This window comes from Pezoporus flaviventris, unplaced genomic scaffold, assembly GCF_033815535.1.
Source record: "Pezoporus flaviventris isolate CSIRO_AGI_PZ_B2104156 unplaced genomic scaffold, CSIRO_AGI_Pfla_v1 ptg000006l, whole genome shotgun sequence".
Taxonomy (NCBI): Eukaryota; Metazoa; Chordata; class Aves; order Psittaciformes; family Psittacidae; genus Pezoporus; species Pezoporus flaviventris.
In genome coordinates this window covers 7,983,809-8,007,885 of record NW_026892554.1, presented here as the reverse complement: position 1 = coordinate 8,007,885, position 24,077 = coordinate 7,983,809, and the positions used below count along the sequence as shown (strand labels likewise).

The 24,077-nt window shown below is 46.3% G+C and overlaps 1 protein-coding gene across 5 annotated transcripts in view; it reads left to right on the top strand.

Annotated features, from left to right (window-relative positions):
- NTRK3 (neurotrophic receptor tyrosine kinase 3) overlaps positions 1–24,077 on the top strand; it is a 207,561-nt gene that overhangs the window by 101,851 nt on the left and 81,633 nt on the right. For all 5 annotated transcript variants that reach the window (XM_061446762.1, XM_061446764.1, XM_061446761.1 and 2 more), the window contains one exon: positions 8,974–9,162. In XM_061446762.1, the coding sequence (XP_061302746.1) occupies positions 8,974–9,162 (189 nt within the window). The remainder of the gene's footprint in view (positions 1–8,973; positions 9,163–24,077) is intronic.

Sequence of the window (24,077 nt, the reverse complement as noted above, 5' to 3'; positions counted from 1 at the left end):
GGAACAAGTGCATCCCTTCTAGCAAGGGCTAACGTAACCCAGGGCTTGACAAGCATATGTTAGTGCTGCTCTTATGCGATGAGGTATGTTGCTTTGGGAGACCTCTTGGCACCTCCCACATGGAGCAGGGAAGAGCTGTGGTTTGGATCTGCAGATCCTGAAGCTTTTCACTGGAGGGAGAGCAAAGACATGTCTGTGCATGGACAATCGGGGGGTGCTGAGGTGCAGGGACCTCCTGTAGACAAGCTGTAGGAAACACTGCAGTATATAAAGTGCATCTTGAGAACAGAAGAGATTAGAAGGCTGATGTGATGTTATTCTGATTGATTTTGCTGTTGTATTTATACCTGCAGGTAAAGAGCAGACATACTGGAAATCAATTGGCCCCATGCTCTTCCCCACTCCCTCTACAGCGCTGTTTGAATGAAATGCTTATATCATTTTTATGGTGTGTAAGATGAGTAAGACAAGAGATTAATAGGTGCTGCTGAGGCCTTTACCCAGCTCTTGCCTCGTAAAACTTGTGCCACTCCAGAGTTCAAGGTGCCCCTGAGTTGACTTTATTTGGAAAACAACAAGAGGTAAACCTCTAGTCAAGAGGAATAAAGGGGGGAAAAAAGTAAATGGCATCAAGCAAAGGATTAGGGGCAGGCAGGATGGTGCGCAGCTCTGGAGCTGAGGGCTGTGTGCAGTGGGATGATGGAGACCTCATGGAAGAAGGTTTTGGCTTCAAATGGAGCCAGTCCTGTAAAGAGGGATGGAAATCACCACCCTGTGAATAGGAGATAAAGCAGCAGGGACCACTTTTTGGTGTCCTCTTGCGATCTGGTACCCAACAGCCACCTACGTTGCCCCATAATCCCTTTCTGAGTCTTAACCTTGGGGCTGGGGCAGGAAGGCTGCAGTGGGGCCATGCAGAGAGTTGGGCTGTGCACAGATGCCACATCCCTTGGGTGCTTCTGCTCACTCCTGCCTCACTCTGGTATGTGTTTCTTTGCTCTGGGAGCTGCTGGTGCTGGCTCTGCCGTGCCAAGATGCTATCTTGGGAGGTTTCTCTGCGAAGATGGATGTGTTGGACCCCAGCTGGTTTCTCACTTTGCACAGGGAGCATGCATGCCCAGCAATGGGAAAAATTAGCTTGTGGCCAGCAAGTGGTGGAAGGTGACTGGGGTTGGTCTGAATGCCAGCACCAGCATCACTAGACAAAATACTGTCTTACTCCCTGCAGTTATAATCGAATAAAACACACTTTTCTTCCCCTCCTGTTGCCTGCACCATTAGCTAGTTTCACCTGACCTCAGCAGTCAAAACCTTTTCCTGTTGGCAAATGAAGCAGCTTCACAGTGTCTTATCTGCTAGCACATGGAGGAAGGTTTTGGCTTGTCAATACTGAAAGTCAGCAGCTACTTGCAGTGCAGGATCTGAAGTATCCTCCTGGTTACCCCCATGCCCTGTTTGCAGTCCCTTTCCTGGTTATATGCTTTCTGAGTTGGTTTGGTACCTGCTGGGCCTGGTGCTTTAAGCCTAGATGTGAAAATTCCTGCTTTGTCTTCCTGCAGGTGCTGGCTTTGCTGTCAGGCATGGCCCTGGCTTGTCATATCCCTCCCTTTTTAATTATCAGATTGTCTCATCTGTAAACGTTTTCTGTGGCTTGTTCTGCTGGTTTTATGCATTTCTGCTGTCACATGCGTTGACTTTATTTTTTATATGATTTGATCTTAATGCTTCCATTCCTGAGATTGAGTGCTTATAGGATTTGTGTCTAAGAAAGGTGGAGAAAGGACATGAGAGGAGTGAATGAGGTTTGGGGATCCTTTACCCTTGATGGATTTTGAGTGATGCTCCATACTGCCAGGGTGAGTGGAGGCTGGAATGGGCAAAGGGAAGATGTTCAGGGTGCCACAACCCCTCTGCCCTAATGCATTCCCTTTTGCAGCAAAAGCTGCCTTTTCACCTTGCAAACACCTGAAACAATAAGAGAGAGAAGGAAATGTCAATATGTAAAGAGGGAAAGGGGCTTCTGTAAACAGCAGTATTTTTGCAGGCTGTTTCATCAGGAAAAAAAGTGCTTTTAGGGTCACTTTTTAGGGATCTCCCACTGACAACAGATCCAATAGCCTTTCTCTATGCAATAGTGCACCTGCGATTATAAGAGGGTGGAAGGTGGCAGCAGGTTAGGGGAAAAGCCACGTGTCCATCCAAGCAGTGGGGAGGTGCAGGTCCCCTGGGTCTGTCCTTTGCTCCCTTTCACCTTAACATTCAGTGGGATCTTCACATCCTAGAGATCGTTGAGATAATTTCATTCAGGAGAGGGGAAAATGGATTGTTGCTTGACCATTTGCCTTTGTTACTAGAAGCTAAGCATTTCAAGTAGACCCCTTTGAGAGCTCAAATTGGTGTTCTTGGAGTCTTCATCTGCAAAGCTCAATGACTTTGTGTACATGATGTTTCCTTAGAGAGCTGGTGGCAGAGTCTGTGCCCCATGGGCAATGGCAGAGGAGGGGTTGGCACCTTTGCAGGCTCTGCAGCAGGCCACAATGTGGTTCAAGCAGGAGCCATGCTATATGGGCCAGTCTCTGCAGTGATGCCTTCAGCTCCTGTGATGTTTGCAGGGGTTATGCGGGGATAACCCAGGGAGAGTCTGGGGCATGAGACAGAATTGAGCTGCATGATTGTGGGAAAAGCTGCTTGGAGCTGGTAGACATGATGGCAAGTGCACAGAGCTGGAATTAGGGGGTTCTCTGGTTAAAGCCCAGTGTTTTATACAAGCAAGGGGTCTGCTGCAGCTCAGGGAAAGAGGCACCACATGATGAACCATCCTGTGGTTGGGATCAGAGACCCCAAGGGTGAAGAGAAGAGGCTGCTTCCCATTGCAGGAGGGCAGGGGACAGGCTGGAGCCCACGGCAGTCTGGCTCCAGGCATGTCCTGCATAGGCACCAAGAACTGACTTGGCCCTGAGCCCACATCTGCCAATAAAAATTAAGAAATTGATTTCCTTTTGTTTGCCTGACAGCACGAGGCTCTCTTTATGAGACAGTAAATGTAATCTTGCTCTGAGCACGGCTGGGGTTTTAATTGTATTTGTTGTGCGTTGGCTTATTGTTTCATGAGTTTCAGTTCCCTCCCTCACTGGTGCAGAGATCAGCCCTGGGGGGTGGTTTGATTCCAGCTCCAGCAAAAGGCTGGAATATTTTTAAACCTGTTTTTGCTTTCAATTTGTTTGTTTTCCTGGTAGTTTGGGGGTTCGTTTTCTACCTGCTCTAAAAATAAATGTGTATGGGCATATGTAGAGCTCTGAGTTGTAAAGCTGAGACATCCAGCCTTGGAATAATCTGCTCGCCAGTTGGTGGTACAGCCTTTTGAAGAACAGCATTTAAGATTAAGATCAGGGAAATATGGAAGTGCCAACAGAGATCTGAAGTCAAAGGAGGAGGGGATTTGATATATGCTATACATTGGAGTTTAATGAGGTCTGTTTTCAGTGCTTGCTATACAATTCGTGGTGACCCACTTTACTAGGAAAGCTTTTTCTTTTCTGGTTATGGGTCAGATACAGTTCCTAATTAAGTAGGTTAATTATATGTCTCCTTTATACTACACAGGCAGATGCGGATGGCACAATTAGCTTTTGCAGTGACCGTTCTGATCAAAAAATGATGTTCTGAGCAGCAGCTCCTGGAGGCATGGGGACAGAATGGGGGATTGCCCTGCAACCTGGAGCACTCATTGCTGTCTGCTTCAGCAAACTCAGTTTCTATCCTGAGCATGTGGCCTGGGATGTGGCTGGGGTTGTTCTTTCTGAAACCATATTGGAGACACTATTGCCCCATCCTGATCCGGTCCTGCACCCCTGATGCCTCAGTGCTGCAGCACTGGCTAGGTCCCTCCTTGGGGTTTCTGTGGAAGCATCAAAAAGGGATGAGTATTCCTTGCAGAGGAGAAAAGTGCTGCAGCCTGGGAGCACTAAACTGTCCTTGAAGAAAGTTTCTTTAACCTTTCCCTTCCCAGTGGCTGAGCCCCTGCAGCATTCCTGGGTTATCTGTTCCAGTGCTCAGCCATCTGTACTGCTGGGCATTGGAGAAAACATTCAAGCCCTAATCTCCCTCAGTGCAATTTAAACCTATTATTTCTTCTTTTATCCCCAGTGGACATGGAGAACAGCTATTATATTTCTCTTTGCTGCAACCTTTTACATATTTGAAGGCTGTTATCATGTGTCCCTGCAGTCTTCTCCTCTCAACACAAAGCATAATTATTTCAGTTTTCTTTTGAAGGTCATGGTTTCTGCACCTTCAGTCACTTTTGTTGCTCTGGAGAGGTTACTGTGATAGGAAGCTGGAGTTTTTGTTGTTTCTTCACCTGTCTGCCTCGGAGTATTCGTTATGTTATGGATGTCTGTAATGACCGTTATCCTCTCCAATCTGTGGTTATTTATAAAGTACCCTATATTCCTGAGCCTATGTTTTATCAGAAAGTACAGCATTTAGCCTTGATAAATAATTTACCATTATGATATGATCGTGCAAACAGGAGCTCCCTAAGCTATTTATTACTATTTGCTTTATTTTTCTTAAGTAACAAGTTGTCTGCGTAACACCGTGAACAAACCAGGCAATTCACAGACATGGACTAAAATGTATATCCTATTTCTTAGAGCTTCCAGATGAACAAGGAGATGAGGACAAACATCAAGTCAAACTCCAGTTTAGTTACAGGGAAGAGTGCTGAATAGAGAGGGATAGGAGAGTTTATGAAAAGCAGAGATTTTGGGGTAATCTGGAGAAGTATTTGCAAAGTATTTGTGGAGGTGATAATATCAGGGTGGATGCAAAGCAAGAAGAACTGGAACATTGCTGGGATGGATTGATGGCTGGATAGGTGGATGGATGGATGGATGGTTGGGCAGGCTGACCAGGAGGCTGGGGAGAAAAGAGGGTGGAGATGAGGTTGGGAATGGTGGTATTTGTATGAGGGGTCTTACTTGGGAAAGAGGAGCTGGCTATAGAGGAGATGTAGGAGGGAGAACATCATTGCTCCTTGTGATGTTTTCAAAAGCAACGTTTTCAAGCTACTTCACTGCTTTTTGGTTAACATCAGATTCACTTTGATCCAGATTTTCTGCTCCTTGTGGTTGACTCTCCCACTGGTGTTGCAAAGGGGCAGGTTGGCAGTGGCTGTAATGGAGCAGGGGCTGACCATCTCTTCACCCAGGCATAGTCCTAGGCAGCCCTAATGTCTTCTCCCCAGCCTTTCCCTGTGGCTCTGTGGCTCCATTGCTGCTGCTGACATTGCTTCCCTGGCAGGAAAACTGCATGGGGTTAGCATGGAGAACAGTTAAACTCTGTCCTGGCAGACAGTGTGGATGCTGCTGGCTGGTGAGGGCCCTGCTTGGATAGGAGAGCCATTGAAAGCCTGTCAGAGTATAAATGTTCAATGCTCAGCATATAGAATGGCTTCTTAAGGTATTAACATGCAGACTTTTTATGATTAGCATCCACAATATGTTTGTCCATAACACAGGCTGAGTTATTCACAAAAACAGCTACTGCATCTCTGTTTAGATTTTAAGTTTCAGAGGAGTTTCAAAATACAAAATACTGTGTTTTAAGATCATAGGATGTCAATTGGAGTTACCCCAGGCTACCTTGAAGACTATTCTACATTTTTATAGTACAAAACTCTGCCCATTTCTCTGTCTAGTGGGAGGTAAACCTAAGTCTTAAAATCTGCACTTCTTTTCTTTTTAATCCATTTTTTGTTTAACCTTATCTGGAAAATGCGTTGCTGAAGCTGGTGAGAATTCTTCCAAATAAAGCCATTCATCAACATTATGCATCGGAAAACTCAACCTCTTTACCTACTTAACAGCAAAAATACATGCCATTCCCAAGGTAGATTAAAAAAGTCAAAGTTTAGATAGCTGCTTTATATCATGGCAGTATATGTTTTGAGTGTCAGAGCAATAATCAAACCTATACAAGTGTTCATTGACTGCTTGATATCAGTGATGTTTTAGTAGTCTGTCTCAGTCTTGCACAGTGAGCCCAACACTTGCCTGAGTCTAAGAGGGACAACAAAGTGGCCATAGGCTTAGATGGAATTGGAACTCAACTGTGACAAGCCAGAAGAGATAGGAAGGAAAGAATAAAGAGCCATGACTGTGTTGCTGCAGTTAATGTTGTCCAGATATCTACCCCTTCCCCCCATCCCAAAAATTAATAGGAGAAACTTGGAGAAGCCCTCAACTGTAAATTATGCCTTCAATACAGTTATATCCTGTAAAGGGTATTGGGGTTAATAGGCTGGATGTTATGTTACAGTCCATGCCAGCTCAGTGCCTGTCATCAGAAACGTTTCTGAAAACTGGAAAGCTAGGGTGTTGTGTCCATCTGGTGTGTTCCATAGGACACTTAAGACTGGGATTGATTTTGGGTGTTTCTGAAGACCTGGAAAAGCAGTCAGAGGCAGTAAACTGTCATTTGATTTTTGCGAGGGTAGGATATACTTTATGTGATGTCCTATCCCTCTGGTGTCAGGACTGCAACTGCCTTGGCCATTCTTGGCATTTCCTACTTTTGCACAAGTGTAAAGGGGTTGAGATGATGATGGAACATCCAAGTTCAGCTCTGACACTTTTGAGAATTGGTAGATGTAAATGGCCAATCTTGGCAGCATCAACTTGAGATGGATGACTAAGAAGCTGAGTTCATTCACAGGACCCAGTGTTTGCTGGTTGACTTAGACAAGGTTCCCTTTTACTCCATAGATTTTAGAAAGGTTTGGGGCATGAAACTAGGGATGACACATGTAGAAAGCCCTCAAAGAAGTGAACTGCAGGAAAAAAATCTATGGAGTGTAGTTAAAATTAGACTCCAGATCTGCTTATTGGCAAGGAAAGTGTCATCAGAACATTGGACAAGCTGGCTGTGCTTAGTTTCACAGGTACCCGACCTCCTTGATCATGCCCTGCTCTTTTAGATGTAGCCATGTCCTTCTAACCTTCTTGTGCCGTAGGGACACTGCCATGATCTATGCTCCTTAAAAAAGAGGATGAGCTGTGCAAGGGTTAAGTGTTGGCAGGGCATTTTAACCCCAAACATTCCCAGCAGGGTCTGTGCCAACCTGGCTTGGTTGGTTCTGAAACCAACCATCCCCCTCCAGTACTAATTCTGTAGGAAGTGTCCTCTACTCCTTGGCACCTAGGTGTGATTTCTGCTCTCAAAGCACAGGACAATGAAGACTTGCTTCACTTCATTCACTAGACAAGCCTTTCGCATCTCACTGCCTCATATTAGGCACCTTCCTTTGAAGCAACATCTTGGCTGCTTAGGGAGAGTAATAAGCCCTCAATAGCCTCTCGCACTGCTCCGCTGCAAGGGAGATCCTATGCTCTGTCCTCAAATTATTTACAACAGCCTATACCGGTTCTGATTTGGCTTATGAACTGCACCTTGGAATCCAGAGGTCTCCCCTTCCCACCACAGCCAGCCAAAGGAACACGTGCACCATGGAAAACCCAATCCTTCTGGTTTGCATGCACAGAATTGACTTGCAAAAGAACAGAAGTCATTCAAACCGAAATTGCCTGTTTGCTTTCTGTATTTGGAGACATAGAGTGTGTGAAGTCCCAACAGAGGCATCTTGCGGCAGGAGCCGAGTTTTGCCTTTGCCTCTCAAAAGCTGGAAGGCACATGGGCTCAGAGAGCAGCATCAAAAAAGGCCAGAACCTGCCAGAAGGAATTCACAATAAAGGGAGAGGTTTTTTTCCTTGTGACTAAAGCACCTGTTATGGCTGCCAGGACTCTGCTGATTACACAATAACTTTATTATATCCCACTTGGAAGAACAAACAATACTTGAAGCTCCAGAAATGAGCAGCCTTTAGACTAGATTAATGCAGCAGAATGACTGCATGGAGCCAGTGTCCGCCCCATCGAGCCAGAAGCTCCAGAGAGCAAAATGCCTTGAAGATTCCCCTCTTTGTTGCTACTGATACATAATAAAGTAATTGTGTAATTAGAAGTAGATTACTGATGGGAGAGAGGCATTTTGTATGCAGTGTAGGTAAAAGACTGGCCTCTCTGAATAGGTTTGAAGGGCTTGTTTTGGCTTAGTATCTGGTAGCCTCCAGACAGGAGAATATGAGCATCTCTACTTGAGTGTGTTTTTTCTCCCTCTGTGAATATACAAGGGAGGTCCTCAAGGAGGATTGCAGTGCAGTCCCCAGGTTCCTGTGCTTATGCAGCGTGAATGGCTGCAGCACGGCTTAGAAGGTTTCACCTCATGATGGAGGTGTGTGTGATGTTGGCGTGCAGGTCGGATCGCAGGGCAGGTGAGAATAGATGAAAGTGGGAAATACCGTATTAAGGCCTGATGTCCCCTGAGGTTTCCAACCTTGACAGCTCATAGTAAAGGCTGATGTTAGGTCTAAAAATAAAATAGAGCATAAGCCAAAAATGAGGGTATTGTGAAATAGCTCTGTGTCTGGATGAAACTGGAGGAGGGAAAACAAGATGGGCAACACATTGTGCAAGAGAAATGGTGTGAATACGGGTTTGGGTTGAAATACATCTTCTTTTGGGGGTGATGTTTCTTCCGTTTAAGCTCAGTTATGTATTCTGCCGAGCTTATGATGACAAGGTGAACAGGCACTACAGTGACTGATGTATCTTGTGGCAGCTAGGAGAGGACTTTGTGCAGGACTCGCCTCTAATGTGGTGTCACCTGCAGCTACTTTATCTCCTGTAGGATTGTTGTTAGCCTGGTACCCTGAAACCAGGAAAGGAAACTTGAGATGCCTTCCCTGTCCTGAGAGCTGCCTGGAGAAACTAGCACTGGGGAGTGGGACAACAGCCAGGCGTGCTAGGAAGCAGAATCCTGTCCAGGGGATAGTGGTGATGTGGGCATCAGGTCTTGTGGGTCCCTTTCCCCTTTCCCCTGTTGTGCCTGACGAATGTGCGTGGTCCTTGCAGGTCCTGTGGCAGTGATCAGCGGAGAGGAGGATTCAGCCAGTCCCCTCCACCACATCAACCACGGCATCACGACGCCCTCGTCCCTGGATGCTGGCCCGGACACGGTGGTGATCGGCATGACCCGCATTCCCGTCATCGAGAACCCCCAGTACTTCCGACAAGGTCACAACTGCCACAAGCCAGACACGTGTGAGTGCCCGATCCGGCCAGAGCCCTCTGTGAGGGTCAGGGGATGGGTTGGGGGAGCAGGGGAAGGAAGGCAAGGAGGAAGAGGTTAAGGGGATGAGGAAAGAAGAGAAGGAGGTTTTTGAGGAGAGCGGGTCTTGGTATGGTCCAGAAACCAAAGTGAATCTCAGGTCTCAGAAATCACAACATACATGTAGGGTCTTCCAGAGAAGACTTTCCACTCTCACCTTCACCTCCCTTCACCTTCCCTCCGCCACCCACCAGTCACCTTCCCCCTTGCCTTAAAATGCCATTCAAAGCCAGGCTTTGCCTCACTGGGTCTGCGTGTGAGGTCCCAGGTATGAGCAAGAGCTGCCTGGGAGTGCGGGGATGGACATGACTCCTACCTGCTGGTTAAAGGACCTGCCTCCCCTTCCTCCTCCAGCAAAAGTTTCCCAGCTATGGGGCTGCTTCCTTGGCTCCCCACTGAGCCAGGGAGAAGCTCAGGACACAAGGCAATAGGTGGGGCAGATGTATGGAGATAAAAGCCAGGAGGCTTAGATGCTGGATGTCTTGTTATCGTGGGCTTCTGTAAAGCTTTTGCATCTTTCCTGTATAAATCTGGGTTGTTAACTGGGTTCATTAGACTAGCAGGTGGTGGCCAAGTGGTCCTCTCTGTTTTGTATTCCTAAATTTGGAGCATAAAAGTGCTGGATAAAAGGATGTTTTTTGTGAGAGTCCCACACTGCTTGCTATGCAAGTGGTGAGATGCAGCAATCCCCAACATGCAGTTCGCAGCCAGTATTTGAGTTCTCCCAGGCCTCTTATCAGGTCTGAGATGCAAGCTGAGTAATGCAGGAGGTTTGGTGATGTTCCTCTCCTGCTATTGCTTATTCTTTTGGCGTGTCTTGGCTCCAGGTAGAACTGGAAAAGTAAAAGGCTGGCAAAAAATGTGTTAAAAACCTAACCTGTGCTATCACTGTGGCCCAGCCAGAGGCAGGGAGTACTGCATCACCTCTGCTCTCCCCTTGGCTGCTAGTTCATGAGAGAAGGAGATGTAACTCAGCTCCTGGAGACAGGGAGGAGGGAGGCTGATCTCTGCTCCTGTGGACCCTGCCGTGCACCCTCCTGGGTCCTGTGAGCTGGCACCCAAGCTGTTATCACTACTCTTCACTTGGCAGAGGGATGGGGAGTACCCAATGAATGTGCCCAGATCTCCCTTTGATTTTCGTATTAACATGCTAAATCTGGTCTGTTTGTAGAGAGGGGAGGAGGAAGGCAGCAGTGATTAGACAGGAACGGAGAAGCTAGATATAGTGTGTTTTTTCTATGCTGTTAATTATGTATTTTACATTTCTTATAGCACCTCATCTCAGAATGATTTACAAACTCTGATGGCTTGGGAGGGAGCTTCTCCCTCTTTATTTTTTGCCTTTCCCTCCTGTGCTTTCTTGAATCTCTTTAATCTATGCGCCGACCAATGCAAGAGGAGGTGCCGCTGCAGTAGCAGAGCTTAAACCTCAAAGGACTAAGTTTTGCTCTGTGTTTGCCCTGTGGGGCTTGTCAATGGTGGGTGGGTTGGAGAAGTTACTTGCAGCAGGATTTGGCCTCAGAGTTTCGTGCTATTTGATTAGGATCCGAAGAGTTCACAGGAATGCTTGGGGATGGCAGCTGGAGCCGCTTCTCCCATGGAAGGCACCACAGTGGGGGGAAATATTGCACTCGTGACAACTGTGCACACTTGGAAATCCACAGCAAATCACCACCTCTGAGCCCCAGGTTTACTGGAGCTGAAACCAAACCCCACATATAGGCATTCCCTCTGGGTGCTTAACTAAAGGCAAACCACAGCTGGATGCTGGCAGGCTGAAAGCCCTTCTATTTTTTAGACTTGTCATGCATGGGGGGCAAAACCCAGTCTTTGACACCTCAGGCAGGGTTGGATTTGGTGTGTGTTTTGTAGTTTAGTCCCCAAGACTTCACTTGAAGAAAACTTCTGACTTCAATGGTGGCTTTGCTTGAGGCTGGAAAGTTTCAAAGTTCACCTTTTAAATTAAGCATGCTTTGGGGAGCTTTTGCTCTAAGGGGTTTGTTTGATCTGATGTGCCCTGCTCAACTTAAACCTGAGCTGGACAATATTTGTGGCTCACATTCTCCCCATGGTTTTTATGCCAGAGGGTTTTTCTTTCCCCCTGTGCAGAGCCTGAGCACAAACACTTCTTCATTTGCTGTCAGTTGTGGAGAGAACTCCTCTGGGCTGGGGAGTGCTTTGATTCCCAGCTAAGCTTGTACTGATGCAAGCTGTCATCTCTTCTGCCACCCACCTCCTTTTGCTGTCCAGCTGTGAGCAAAGGTGCTCCAAAGCACCCAGCATCTCCCCTATGCACTGAGGTGTTGCTAAAGCAACATCTTCAGCAAGCAATTTCTCTCTATCATGAAGCTTTCCTCCTTCCTTCCTCCTGCAAGCATGCCTGTGCTCTCAGATGTTGTCTGGATTGAGGACATGCTGATGCCGATTGCTGCACTGCAATGAGGAGAGCAAACTCTATATGCTTAATGCAGTATTAATAGTACATTGATGTGATATAGATTTCTGTCACCCTCTATACTAGCAAACATCGCTTATCACGCAGGGATGACAGGTGTTTATTCCCAGCCACTTAGCTCTGCATAATGGAATTGCAGCTGAAATATGGAGAGCAGCTCCCTGCCCATGGAGCTGCACCCCTCTCACTCCCCCTGTGCAATGCTGTCCTATGGGCAATTCTTGTTAATGTGTCCTCAAGGAGATAAAGACATGTTCCTCACTGGAGATGTGCTGTCCTCACTTCCGTGGGATGAAGGGCACAGGAGCCAGCTCTCACCTCTTGCTTTCTGGGATTCTTGCAGTTGTCTCTTACCTCTTTGCTGCTGCTGCCCAATATGGAGGAGCAGGAGGGACCCTGGCTCAGGGTTCTTTCCCTTCCTGGCTGAGGGCTTCTCAAAAAGCGGTGGGAGAAACTGCACCACTGTGTTTTCTTGTGATGAAGTCTTAGAAAAGGTGCTCCCACCGTCTTTACATTGTAACTCAATGGCACGCTGGGCAGTGATAGGGTTTGCAACCAGTCTTTCTTTCAGACATCCTCAGCCCTACCTGGAGGGTTAAGCAAAGAGCTTAGCAATGGGGACAGTCCAACCAGAAATCAATTTCAGAAGAATAAGTGAAAACAGTCTTTTTCTCCTGATCTTTGCACGTGGAAGAGAAACCAAGTGGCATATCTGCATGGCAGATGTCACCAGGAGGAGGGGTAGGTTGTGATGATTTTGCACCTCTCTATATTTGGAAGTAAAACAGATGAGAGAAGAAAAACAGGACTTGTTGTGGTAAGCACCGTGGACAGAATATGTGATGAGAAGATAGGGTGTAGAAACACACGGCTTCAACCTATGGTCATAAGTTTTGCTAATGTAAAGCATGATCCAGCCTATCCTCATCTGTGTCTGGAAGATGGCTATTAATTCTTCTGGACAGGATTAGCAGTAACTGCAACTTCTTACCTTAGCTCCATCTCCTGCTGTTAAAGATTTGCATTTGCAAAATACAAGCTTTGTACTTATCAGTAGCTGGACATTTCTGCAGTGAAAGATTGCTAATGTTTCAGAAGAAACCTTTTGGAAGATTGTTTTACTTTAATAATAGTAATTAAGTAGTAATTAACTATAAGCACAATGCATCAGATGCAGATTAGTTCTTGGATGTGATCTCCCCAGCTTTACTCAAATGCCACAACATGGTTTTGGAATTGTTCTGTCCCTTCATATATTTCATCCCAAAAAATAGAGAAGAAAACCCAAACCTTAATGCAGAAAATGAATCCTTTGCAGATCCCTGTCTGCTTCCCATCAGCAGATGCTCAGATCTCACGAGCACTGTGAAGCTGAATTTTTTGGGAGCAAGTGGTTTGATTTTGGTGGAGGGTTTTGCCAGACATGGCCGGAGCTGGCTGTGTTTTCCTCTTCCAGGACTGGCACAGCCTGGGGACTGGGATGCATTCTCCACACGGGTGGAGCAGCCATCCTTCCGTAGAGTCCTAATGAGGGCTTTTTTTCAACCTCATTTATTACAGGCTGCCCTGACATAATTGCATATTCAAAGTTAGTAATTACATGTATTCATGCTAATTAAGTAATTAGATATAATTACACTAACTGTAAATACATGGTAATTGGCTAAAAAGAAGTACTCCAGAAAAAAAAACAAGGCAAATCACACAATAAAAGCGCCATCAGCACTCTTTCACTCCGTACTCTGTCTTTATCTTGTATTTCAGTGCTGTTTAAAGGGAGCATTGTGGTCATTTCAAAAGTCATATTTTTAAACAAATAGATTCCCTCACCTCTGCTTCTGACGGGTCTCGAAAACAAAATGAGAAGGATGTTTACCTTTACCACTGTAAGTTCTTTTTGTTTGCCTAGTGTGTTTTGTTCATCTTGGGCATGAGAAGCTAAAAAGTATGCAGTGTGACTTATTTCTGGTCAGTTCGTGTTCTTGTTTTTGCCAAAACCAACAGGAACATAAGAATAATAAAGCCATAAATGCTTGCAGTTTTATTTGGCTCAAAAAGAAAACTGAACCTGTTGGTAATGGAATAGAGAGAAACTTTTTCTCCCCCATTTCCCCCAGGAGTATAAGAGGATTTGTCAAATGTTATTTTCATGCAACATAATCATGGATCCCAGTGTTCAGTGACAGCAGCACTCTGCTGCCCAGTGCCCAGCCTGGGGCCAGGCTGTGCAGGTCTCAATGCCTCCCACAGGTCTTTGTTGTTTCTCCAAACTTCTTTCCTCTAACATGAAAGCCCCAGGCTCTTCTCCATCAGGACCCAATGCCCATTAGTTCTCTGAACTCTGCAGTTGTGGGTTGACTCATCTGCACTGGTGTTCCTCATTGTCATATGGTCTTCTCCTTCTCCGTCAATCCTTCTCAATGAGAAACTTTGAGGGGATTTAATGAGGACCTATGAGTAGCTGTGTATTCATTTATGTGCTTTTTGCTACTCTATTCTTTCTCTCCTCATTTGTCATAGCAAAGCCTGGGTTCATGGCTTGGGCCCATGGAAAAGCTCTAACCTCAACACTCAGCTGTGAGCAACTGGAAGGCATTGGAGGTCCCTGCAGTGATCTTCTGCCTCCAAATTCCCTTTCCTTCTGGCTGGTGGTTGCCTCTCACTGGAAGTACTCTGAGCTCCAAATGCTGATGTGAACATCCTGCAAAGACCTGGATGTGGAAGAAACCCCACAGGTTCCAGCTGGCTGCTTCCGGAGCTGATGCTGCGGGTATCTGAAGAAAAACGTGAGCAACCAAAATGACTGCTTCTGTCCCCTGGTGGAGCAGAACTAAACTTCCTTTGTGCCCAGCACTGCCTTCTAGTCCCCTTGCAAAGGCTGCAGCATCTGCCTAGTGGAGATCCTATGGCCAGTGGGATGTGGTGCAAACTGCTCAGCTCTTACCAGCCCTCTCAGATGTTTTTTCTTACCTGTGGTGATTTTATGCTCTGCGTCATTCCATCCAGCTCTGAAAGAGCAAGTAGAAGAAATATCCACATTTTCCAGAACCCAGAAGTCCAACCTGCATTTGCAGAGGGCAGTGCTCAACCCAGCTATTGCACTTGGAGCTGCAAACTCATGCTCAGTGAGTCAAACTTCCTGCCAAGATAGTGCTGCAGAAATAAGAGCTTTTCTTGGAAAAGCTGGCAAAATCCATTGTGTGCAGCTTGCCCTCACCCAGTTCTGTAAATGGTGTCTGTGTGGTTGTACCAAGAGAAGCAAAAGCAGCATGAGAGGGTGGGAAACGTGGCTCTGCCTGGCCCGTCTGCTATAGCCCTACCTTGCTCCAGATGTGATGTGCACTTGACTTGGTTTGCACACAAGCCGATTACCTCCTGTTTGGGTTTTAAATCCTATCTCTATTACTTTAATGTGTATTTACTGAAGATATCTGTAGCAACACCCGAGATCAAAGGGGGATGAGCAGGCTCCAGCCCCGCATGTGGAAGTGACGCTGGCAGCATAGCTGTGGTGCATGATGGATGACACGTTGATGTTCCTGGTGACGAGGATCCAATAGGAAGCAGAACATGGCTTTGGGGAGATAATGTTGACCTGCCTCCAGAGAGGCTGCCTTGGTGATGGAAATACTCCTGGATACAGACGTTAAGGAGCAGACAGGGGAGCGTTTTCTCATACAAAACTCTGCCTGCTCCTTTGGACCGTTTAATCCCAGTGTCTGTGGGGCCAGCAAACAGGGTTGGTTCACCTGGGGTGATCTTGGAAAGGAAGCCCATGATGTGTGAATTGTCGAGCACTTAACAAGCCAGATGAGAGGAGTCCCTGACCTGGTTTCCTCATGGATTTAGAGTGGCTCTAGCACAGCGGCTGCTCTCACTGCCTGACAGCCTTGTCTTTGCATCAAATGGGTTGGAATGGATTGCCTAAGACATGCACCATCTCATGGAGGATTTGTACATGCACTCCTGATACTCTGTCTTCCATCCAGCCCCCAGCTCATCTCATACAGGTGCTCACAAACCCTCCCACTGCTCTTGCAGCATCCCATGGCCTCCATGAACACACCATGGACCCTGTGTACATGGACATGTGCTCCTCACCTGTGCACAATGCTATAAACACTTGATAAATCAGCTCTTCTTTATTCCCCATGGCTCAGTGACACCTGTGCACGGATAACCTCCACCTCACAACTGATGCTGCTGAAGCACACATGGATTTCTGCTAAGTGCCCTCATGGCTCTGCCTTTCCTTGTCAAAGCCAGAGACATCAAGATGCTCCTGATGAGGCAGTTCCCCTGCCAGGGATTGCCTGAGGCCACCAAAGATGGTTGCATCTCCAGTTTCTAGTGGGTATTCAGAGCTTGGCAGCACAGGAATGTTTTTCACCTGTGGTCTGGCATGAGTCAAGACTCATCATAGCAGGGTGAGAGGAGTGGCATGAAATGGGGATAAAGCAGGCTTGCATTCCCTATGTTACTGGCTGCGTGTTCAGGTATTGGTTCTTCTTCCTATCCAGTTGCACTTACAGTGCTCTTGACCCCATGGTATCCATGTAAAGGAGGGCTCTGTTCATCAGCCAGAACTCCTCATGCCCATGGCTTTGTCTCTGGAAGACAAGAGGTAGTGACACAGCGTATGACCAGAGGCTATTGCAAACTCAGGCAGCTCTGGTGTCAGGGGTAATGAAGGGGGTTCAAGAGTATTCTCCTAATGGTTCACTGACTGTGTGGATTCTGCTGTGGATGGCTTTAAAAATAGCTGGTGTGTCTACGTGTGTGTGGGTAGAGTTGTGGTACTGATATCTTTTGGCCATCAGTTAAACATTTGTCTTGCTTTTTAATGAGTTGACTGTGGCTTTTAATGCTTGGCTGTTCAGGAAGTATCTGGAGGCTGGGATATGTCTATGTGCTGGGACAGGGGATGTGACCATGGTACCTGCTGTGGGGTACCCCTGAAGTCTCAAGCAGCTCCCATGGTTTGCAAGGACATTGTGTTGTGAGTTCTTATCTAAGCAGGCTGGTTTTCAGATTTAAAATTTAGCTCTTTGAAGCATGTGGGGGGCATCATGGTCAGACAGGAGCTGTCTTTCTGGTGAGAAGATTGCAGGCTCTCATTGTTTGTTCATTGCCTGGTTAAATTGCAATTCCTATTTAAAAACAGTTTCTATTGTGTAGGAGTTGGAGCGGTTTTTCATGACCGCACACACAGCAGGAACATTATTAGTAGTGCTGCCCTGTGGGACAAGTACCGTCCAGGATCTAGCAAAGAAGCTGTATGTCAGTAGAGGTTGCAAAAAGAAAAACCTATCTCGTGGGCTACTTTTGAGCTAGACAGCTCAAAAGACCCCATTTGGTCATGAAAGCTGGGGAAAGACCCATGTAAAAAGATATTCTGCCTAAAGAATGTCTGTTTCCCAGCCTGGTGTGGTGCCTGGATCTGCGGTGTCGACAGGCAGTGATGGCTTTTGCCTCCTTGCATCATGGGGCAGAATGAACAGCACTGCTCTCTGTAGAGCAGAACTTGATTGCTTCATGTATATATTCATGTATAATATTATATATTATAATATACTAAAAATGCAGAAATTGCCACTATTGGTTGCTGAACATTTCCAGTCTGCCTCAGCATCCTTTTGTCAGTCATGGGTGAGGACAGGGAGTGGGTTCCCTGCCAGTGGGGTCGATGGGATGGAGGAAGATGGTGCTGCTACTAGAAGCACCACTTTTGCTCGTGTGCTGTTGAAGCAGCTTTCTTGCGCCGTGGTTCAGTGTAAAGCACTTGTTGAACTCAAGAGTGATTTATTGCAGTGAATAGACCTGGCTGAGAACTCAGCAAAGCCATTTCCGTGTGTAGCTGATGCAAGATTTGTATGCAGGTGTCTTGAGGTTGAAAGTATGTCGAATTCACAGCATGTAAGGATTGCTCTTGATGCTCGGGCTTGTCTCCTGTTAAGGCAAGGTATATTGCATAATCCATTTTTAGGTTCCTGCATGCTCATTCCTAACAGACTGCAAGTTATCTAATGCTGGATCCTGCTGGATTATAGTGTTTGGGCCCCCTCTCCCTGCCCCTACCTGGATAAATCCAGGAACAGCCTGAGACTTAGTGAAAGCATGAAAATTTCTGTGTGTATGATATCAGTGATCAGGCTGTCCCGCTGTTTGCATGGTCAATATGGGATGCAGTACTCTAAGCGTTGACTTACAGCTGTAGATACAGCTTTTCCTGACGTTAATTCCAAGTTCCTATTTGTTGCTGATATTACATCAGTTTCCTGTGGTTCTGTCAGATTTGTGGGCCTGCAAATATGTCACACCTTTCTTTCAGCCCTACTAACCTATTTTTCCTTAACGAATTGGAGCATTGAGTCTGAAGGTTACTATACCTAACTATTCACATACATATATCTCATATATATATTTGATCTATTTAAAATGTACTGTTTTATAATGTTTGGGCATCTCTTCTTATCTTACTAATACATTTTAACAGGTTTTACATTATCCTTCCCTGTCCCAACACTATACCTCTGTTATTTCTCTTTGCGAGGGAAAAGGGATCTATTTATTTTTATTTTCTTTTCCCTATAAGCATTTCTTAAATTCAGAACAAGCATTTTCTCTAGATCCCATAAATGTGGCTATGGGACAAGTCCCCTAAATATATATAGTAAATTTGCAATTAAAGGGAAACACTGGAACAAAATGACTTCAGCCTTTGTCTCCTTTCCCCCAGCCCTTCCCACCCCTCCACCTCCCTCTTGCAGGATTAATCTAAGCTAATCCTCAGATGAACAAGATCTTTGGGAAAGCAAACAAGCAAAGTAAAACCAAGGGAGGAGAAAGAAAAATCCTTCACACTCAACACTAATAAGGAAATTACAGGCGTCCTACATTATAAATTGGATGAATTTTTAATGGTTAGAAATGCAGTTGATTTATAATGCATCCATCCTGGACTGCAGGGCCTGTCGCTAGCTAATAAATAAATGACAGGCCCTTTGTATTAAAACTATCAGTCATTTTACATCTCTGCACTGTAATTGATGTGGAGCATTGAGCAAGGGGAGATGATAGCCACCAGGTGTATACCAAAGCAAAGGACCTCGTGCTTCAAGACACACCTGTGGTCTTGATATACTATGAAGTCACAATCCAGTCTTCAAGTCTTGTCTTATACAGGCTGCAGTTCTTGCTCTATCCCATTGCTCTCAATCCAAAACAAAAAAGAAATAGAGCTTGGCAAAGGGCTCCGTGATTTTGAAAGATCATTTTGAAAGATCATTTTAAGCCTAGCTTAGTGCCCTGTTTGTTGTGTCTTAGTCTCTATAACAAGTTAGTTGCCCCTGGACAGCAGGACAAATTCTATCCAAGGTGGCTGCCCAAAGCTTCCTTCCTACATGTGGAAGGAGATAAGATGGTTTGGGTCTGCCCTGTGTTAGACACCTTGTTCAGGTGGGGAAGATTGTGTCGTCTGTTCTCTTGGAGGTCCTGGCTCTTGGCGCAGCCCAGGAACCAGCATGAATTCATATGAATCCCACCACGAATGTTTGCCCTGAGGGCTCTGTTAAAAATACATTCTGGGCAAATTCCAGAGATGGGGTGGGACTCCCTTGTTCTCATGCCAGATCCCAGCAGAGCCCAAACGTCAGGGGAACCTTACTGAAAGCACAGCAGGCAGCTGAGTATTTGAGGGGTTGGAGTATATTTTATCCTAATCTCAATGAAGAGAAGTAACCTGGCACCTTGCACCTCTGCTGTTTCCTGGAAAGAGGCATTTTTCCTTCCAGCCCATCAAAGGGCTGCAAAACATCTTCATTTCCACTTTATGAATGAGGAGATGGAGCTAGAAAGACATCAATTTCCTCAAGGTCACACCAGGTTCCTGACAGCTACCTGACTGGCCCATGCTCAGCCCGCTGGACCGTGTTGCGTTGTTTATGAGTTGCCACCTGAAATCCTTTCACAGCCAGTCCTTTGGAGTCAGGAATTTAGGTGGACAAATGAGTTCTTGGAGCTGTCAGGTGTACATTGTGATCTCACAAAACAACAATTCTGAGCTTTTCCTGCTCATTTCCAGATAAGTTAGGTCCAATTCTCTCCCTTTCCACTTTCATGGGAACCATGCTACAGTCTGACACGTTTCTGATTTGTGCTCTCAACAGACCTTTCCTTGCTGACCTCCTACAAGCTCTGCTGCTCCCATTCCACCTAGGATTGCCTCCTGGCCTGCTCAGTTGAAGTTGGTTGGAGCCTGAGTGCTGGGCTTGGAGGAAGGGCAGTTATATTTTACCTTGGCTTTAGTTCCTGGCTGAAGGAATTGAGTGGGAAGCCTGGGATATGGGCTTTGCCACCCAAGCAAAGCACTGCTCCCCAAGATGCAGACTTTCATCTTGACCTGCAGGAAAGAAGCACTTATTACCCTATTTATTAAATTTCCCCACAGCAGTGTAAATGCTATATCCATGATAGATACAGATCTTATGAATAATATAGAGATTTGAATTAAGTAATTGCGGTGCTTTTTTAATACAAGAGACCCTCCGTGTCAAGGAGTATTAATGATGTATCTTGGCACTGTCTCTGCAGAGGGCAATTGCAAACCCCAGTTCCGTGAGAATTTGAGAGACTGGGGGAGAAATCCTATGTGCTCTTCCTCCCCTCTGTTCCCTTTGGGACACTCCAGAAAGAGTATCCTGTCTGCTGATTTTTTCCCAGCTTTCCCTAGACCCTCTGAGAATGGGAAGGCTAAGTGAGTTTTGGGAAAACAAATCCCTTTTGTAGGCAGGCTGGGCCGGGTTGTTGGAGGAGGCAACTTTGGGAGGAAATGGAATACAAAGATCCTAGCAGCTCCCTGTGGTCACTAACAGTTCTCCAGACATTTCTGGAGAAGCAAGATGATTAGTTACAGTGAAATAGCTAAATTCAGGTTTAGGTAACGATATTTAATGTCTCTGCCTATCTGAGCCTTGTCTTTAATATGAAGCTCTCTTTTCCACTTGCTCTCCGAAACCCTTGTGCAGCCTTGCTATTAAACAGGTGGTACATTATTGTGAGAAATTCTCTATAAAGCCCACTCTTAAACGCCTTAGAATCTTTGGGGATGAATTTAAGATATTAGTATTAAAATTTAACACCAAATGCAGTGACATCACTGTGGGGGAAGGGATAAGGGGACAGTAATTGCAGGATGCGCTGTGAGTCATTTTGTGCCTTGCATCACTGGTTGCAGAGAGCTGGTAGCCCGGCTGCCTGGTCCTTCTTGCTCGCTGTTTTAGGTGTGCTAAGTGCCAGTGTTACAGCTACAGAGCTCTAAGGCCTCTTTAAATGAATGGAGCTGCCTGAGAAGGTTATGAATGCCTTTTCAATTTATTTCTTTCCACCAAACACAGCATCTCAAGCCTTGAATCAGGCTGTTAACCTTTTTCATTCCTCTCTTTCTAGCCATGTTCCTCTTTAAGGTTATTTCTTTGGCTTCTTTCACCATCGCCCTTTTAAAAGGAAGAAGGCAGGGGAGACCTGTGGACTCCATAGCCTGTGTTCTCATTTTGTCAGTCCTGGAGAAGCAGGTCTTGCCAACATGTGAGCTGTGTGGAGTGGGGAACGTGGGCTCAGGTGTTCCTTTGCTACAGGAATGGTAGCTCATTAACACATTGTGCCCTGCAGATAACTTCTATTGATCATCAGCTGCTTAATCAAAAACTCTATCACAGTTTGCTTCGATTATTCTTTTCCATCTCTTCATCTCTGGAGAATCAGCTCGGCTAAAGTTAATGTACTCATTATGCAGTTGGGAAGCCACTGCCAGACTGCTATGTAAATCATAGGTTTTAGGGAGGTTTGTGTCCTCCTTCCTGCATATAGCAGGATGAGTATATTGGATGCATATTCCTGTGCTTGATGGGGTGAAACAGACACTGTGAGAATTGTGCTGAGCTGGTTTGGATCTGCCTGGGGTGGCAGTATTCGCCTCCCAGGTCACGCAGAGCCCAGGCTCCACATCCGCATCCTCGCAGTCCCAGTAGAGTGATGAACATCAATTACTGCTGCTGCCCCTAGTGCTAACCCACCCTCACCTTTCCAGAGGCTCATGGTAGCCTCCACATTGCCATAAATACCTACCACCATGTGCACCAGCACTACTGGAGACTTCCCTCCCATCTCAGAGAGGGATGCTTGGGTAGAAGCAGCTTTGTGGAGCTGTCTCTGCTGGTGATTGCTTAGCAGTTTGTTGATGAGGGTTTTCCTATGGGAGACCAAGTGCTCTGTGTATGAGAACTGGCATATATGGAGGGAGGGGACCTATGTAGGGCATGGAGGGGGCACGTTTGAGAGATGTGAGCTGGGGGGGAGCTGGGAGAGCTGTGTGCCAAACTATGATGGAGAAAGTGCACAGTTGGACCAAGTGCTTGGTTTTTGTTTTCTGATGACCTGTGTACAATGTATATATAGACACAGAAGTGGTGACTGAGGGGAAAAGTAGGATGTTGAGTCCCCTGTTTAAGCAGATCTCAGCAATCCTGAAATCAACACCTTGACCATGTTGCTGTTGGGCATTTTGCTGACGCAGTGAGGGCCACAGCTGGAAACCTGCTCTGTAAATAGTGGCTTTACTGTTCTGGTAACCATCAGAGCTCTGGGGAGGGGAGACACAGAAGCTGTGCAGAAAGTGGCAAAGATATTTCCCAGTACTTGCCATATTTTTAATGGCCAGCACTGCGAAGTGGCAGGCCAGTTTGAATGGGGACACAGGAATGGCTTGGGGGGAAGGCCTGTGACAGGAGTGCTGCTTGTTCCTCACACTCTGGTTATGCTTGATGTCCTGATATGATTAATTTTCTTTTTTGTCTTTTAATGTTTGCTGCATAAAATCATTCTCCTTGATCCTATACGCTATCAGGGTTACATATTCCATGCTGGTTATGCTGTTGCAATGCCCTAATTTGATTGCGGAGGGTCATGTCCTGTATAATGTTGTCTCATTTTCTCAGTAGTCGATGCAAACTCAATTTTGTTTCCTTTGAAAAGAAAGGAAGTGGAGGCAGGAACCCAGCACCCATGTCCAAGCTTATACCTGCAGCTCTTACCTTGTTGCCTGGCTGTGAGGCTGTTATGGCACACGTAGTTCAGCCTGAATGGGACCTGCAGGCTCCTTTTGTTACCTTTTTCCTGCCACTACTGGAGGGGAGAAAGGATGGAAGCTACAGCAGAGAAAGGCCTTCATTTGTAGCTGCTGGCACCTCTCGTTTGCCTCGAGTCATTATTCCAACAGGCTGGATGCCCTCTTGATACAGCTTGTCTCCGGAGGGGAGGGTTAGCTGTGTCTCCCCATGGGACCTGGGTGAGTGTTTAGCTCTCTGCTTTTGTCTCCAATTAGGCTCGTTGTACCTCTGTGTTTCACCTGCCTCAAAGACCCTTCACCTTACGCCTCTGTTATTTATGAGTAGCTCAGGGGGGAAAAGGAGGGTCTGGTCTCAATTTGTGTGGCTGTTTTGCATGTGAAATAAGCATGTTGTGTCAGAAGCGGTGCCAGCAGCCCAGCTCTCCTGGCCCCCGCCGGTCTCATTCAGGGCAGCTTCAACAACCCCAAGGCTGTGCCGTGGTGAGCGGTGGCAGGGCTTGCTTGTAACTGGAAGTGTCACTGTGGTTTTGCAGAGCTGGTCCAGAAGATGGTGGTTTATTTCAGCAGCTCGTAAAGGAGGTGTCAGCCCAGCTTTTGGTCTGTGGGAAAAAGAGCCTGCTATAGCAAACTGGAGATTACAGCAAGTGTTTAGCTTTGGCTCCTGGGCCATCTCTGTGACTGGGGATTGTTGCTCTGCCAAATTATTCAGCTGATGGTTTCATTGCTATAGGTCTGGGCCTTTCTGCCTTTGTTCTCAAGGTATTCCTTATTCTCAGCCTTCTCCTGTCCCATTGGGCATTCAGTGGGCTCTTGATTAAAAATGGATTTGTTGTGGTGACGGAGCAGGAGTCAGAGAGACAGAGAGACATTGGCAGGTAGAATGGACCATGATTTTGCAGCTTTAGCTGCATGTAGAAGCTGAAGGAATGAGTCAACAGATCAGTGTTCCTGGTGTCCCACCAAGCAGGATCCCTTGGCTTGGGTCAAGGATTTAGTGGTGGGAGGCCAAGGCAGCAGAGCAGCAGGGATTTGCGTAGCCGGGCAAGGACCAAGGGAATGGGATCATGAGCCCTGAGGGCAGGAGGAAAAGCAGGTTGGATGCTGCAACTCATGTGATCCTCCTTGGCAGGGTACCAGGTCTTCATGGGCCAAGCGCCTGGTCCAGCCAATGTCCCCGATTCGTTCTCGGTCTCGAAATATTTAATCAGAGAATCAAATATGAAGTCTCTTTAAGACGAGACTGGCACACAGCAGCTGGCTGAGTGTCA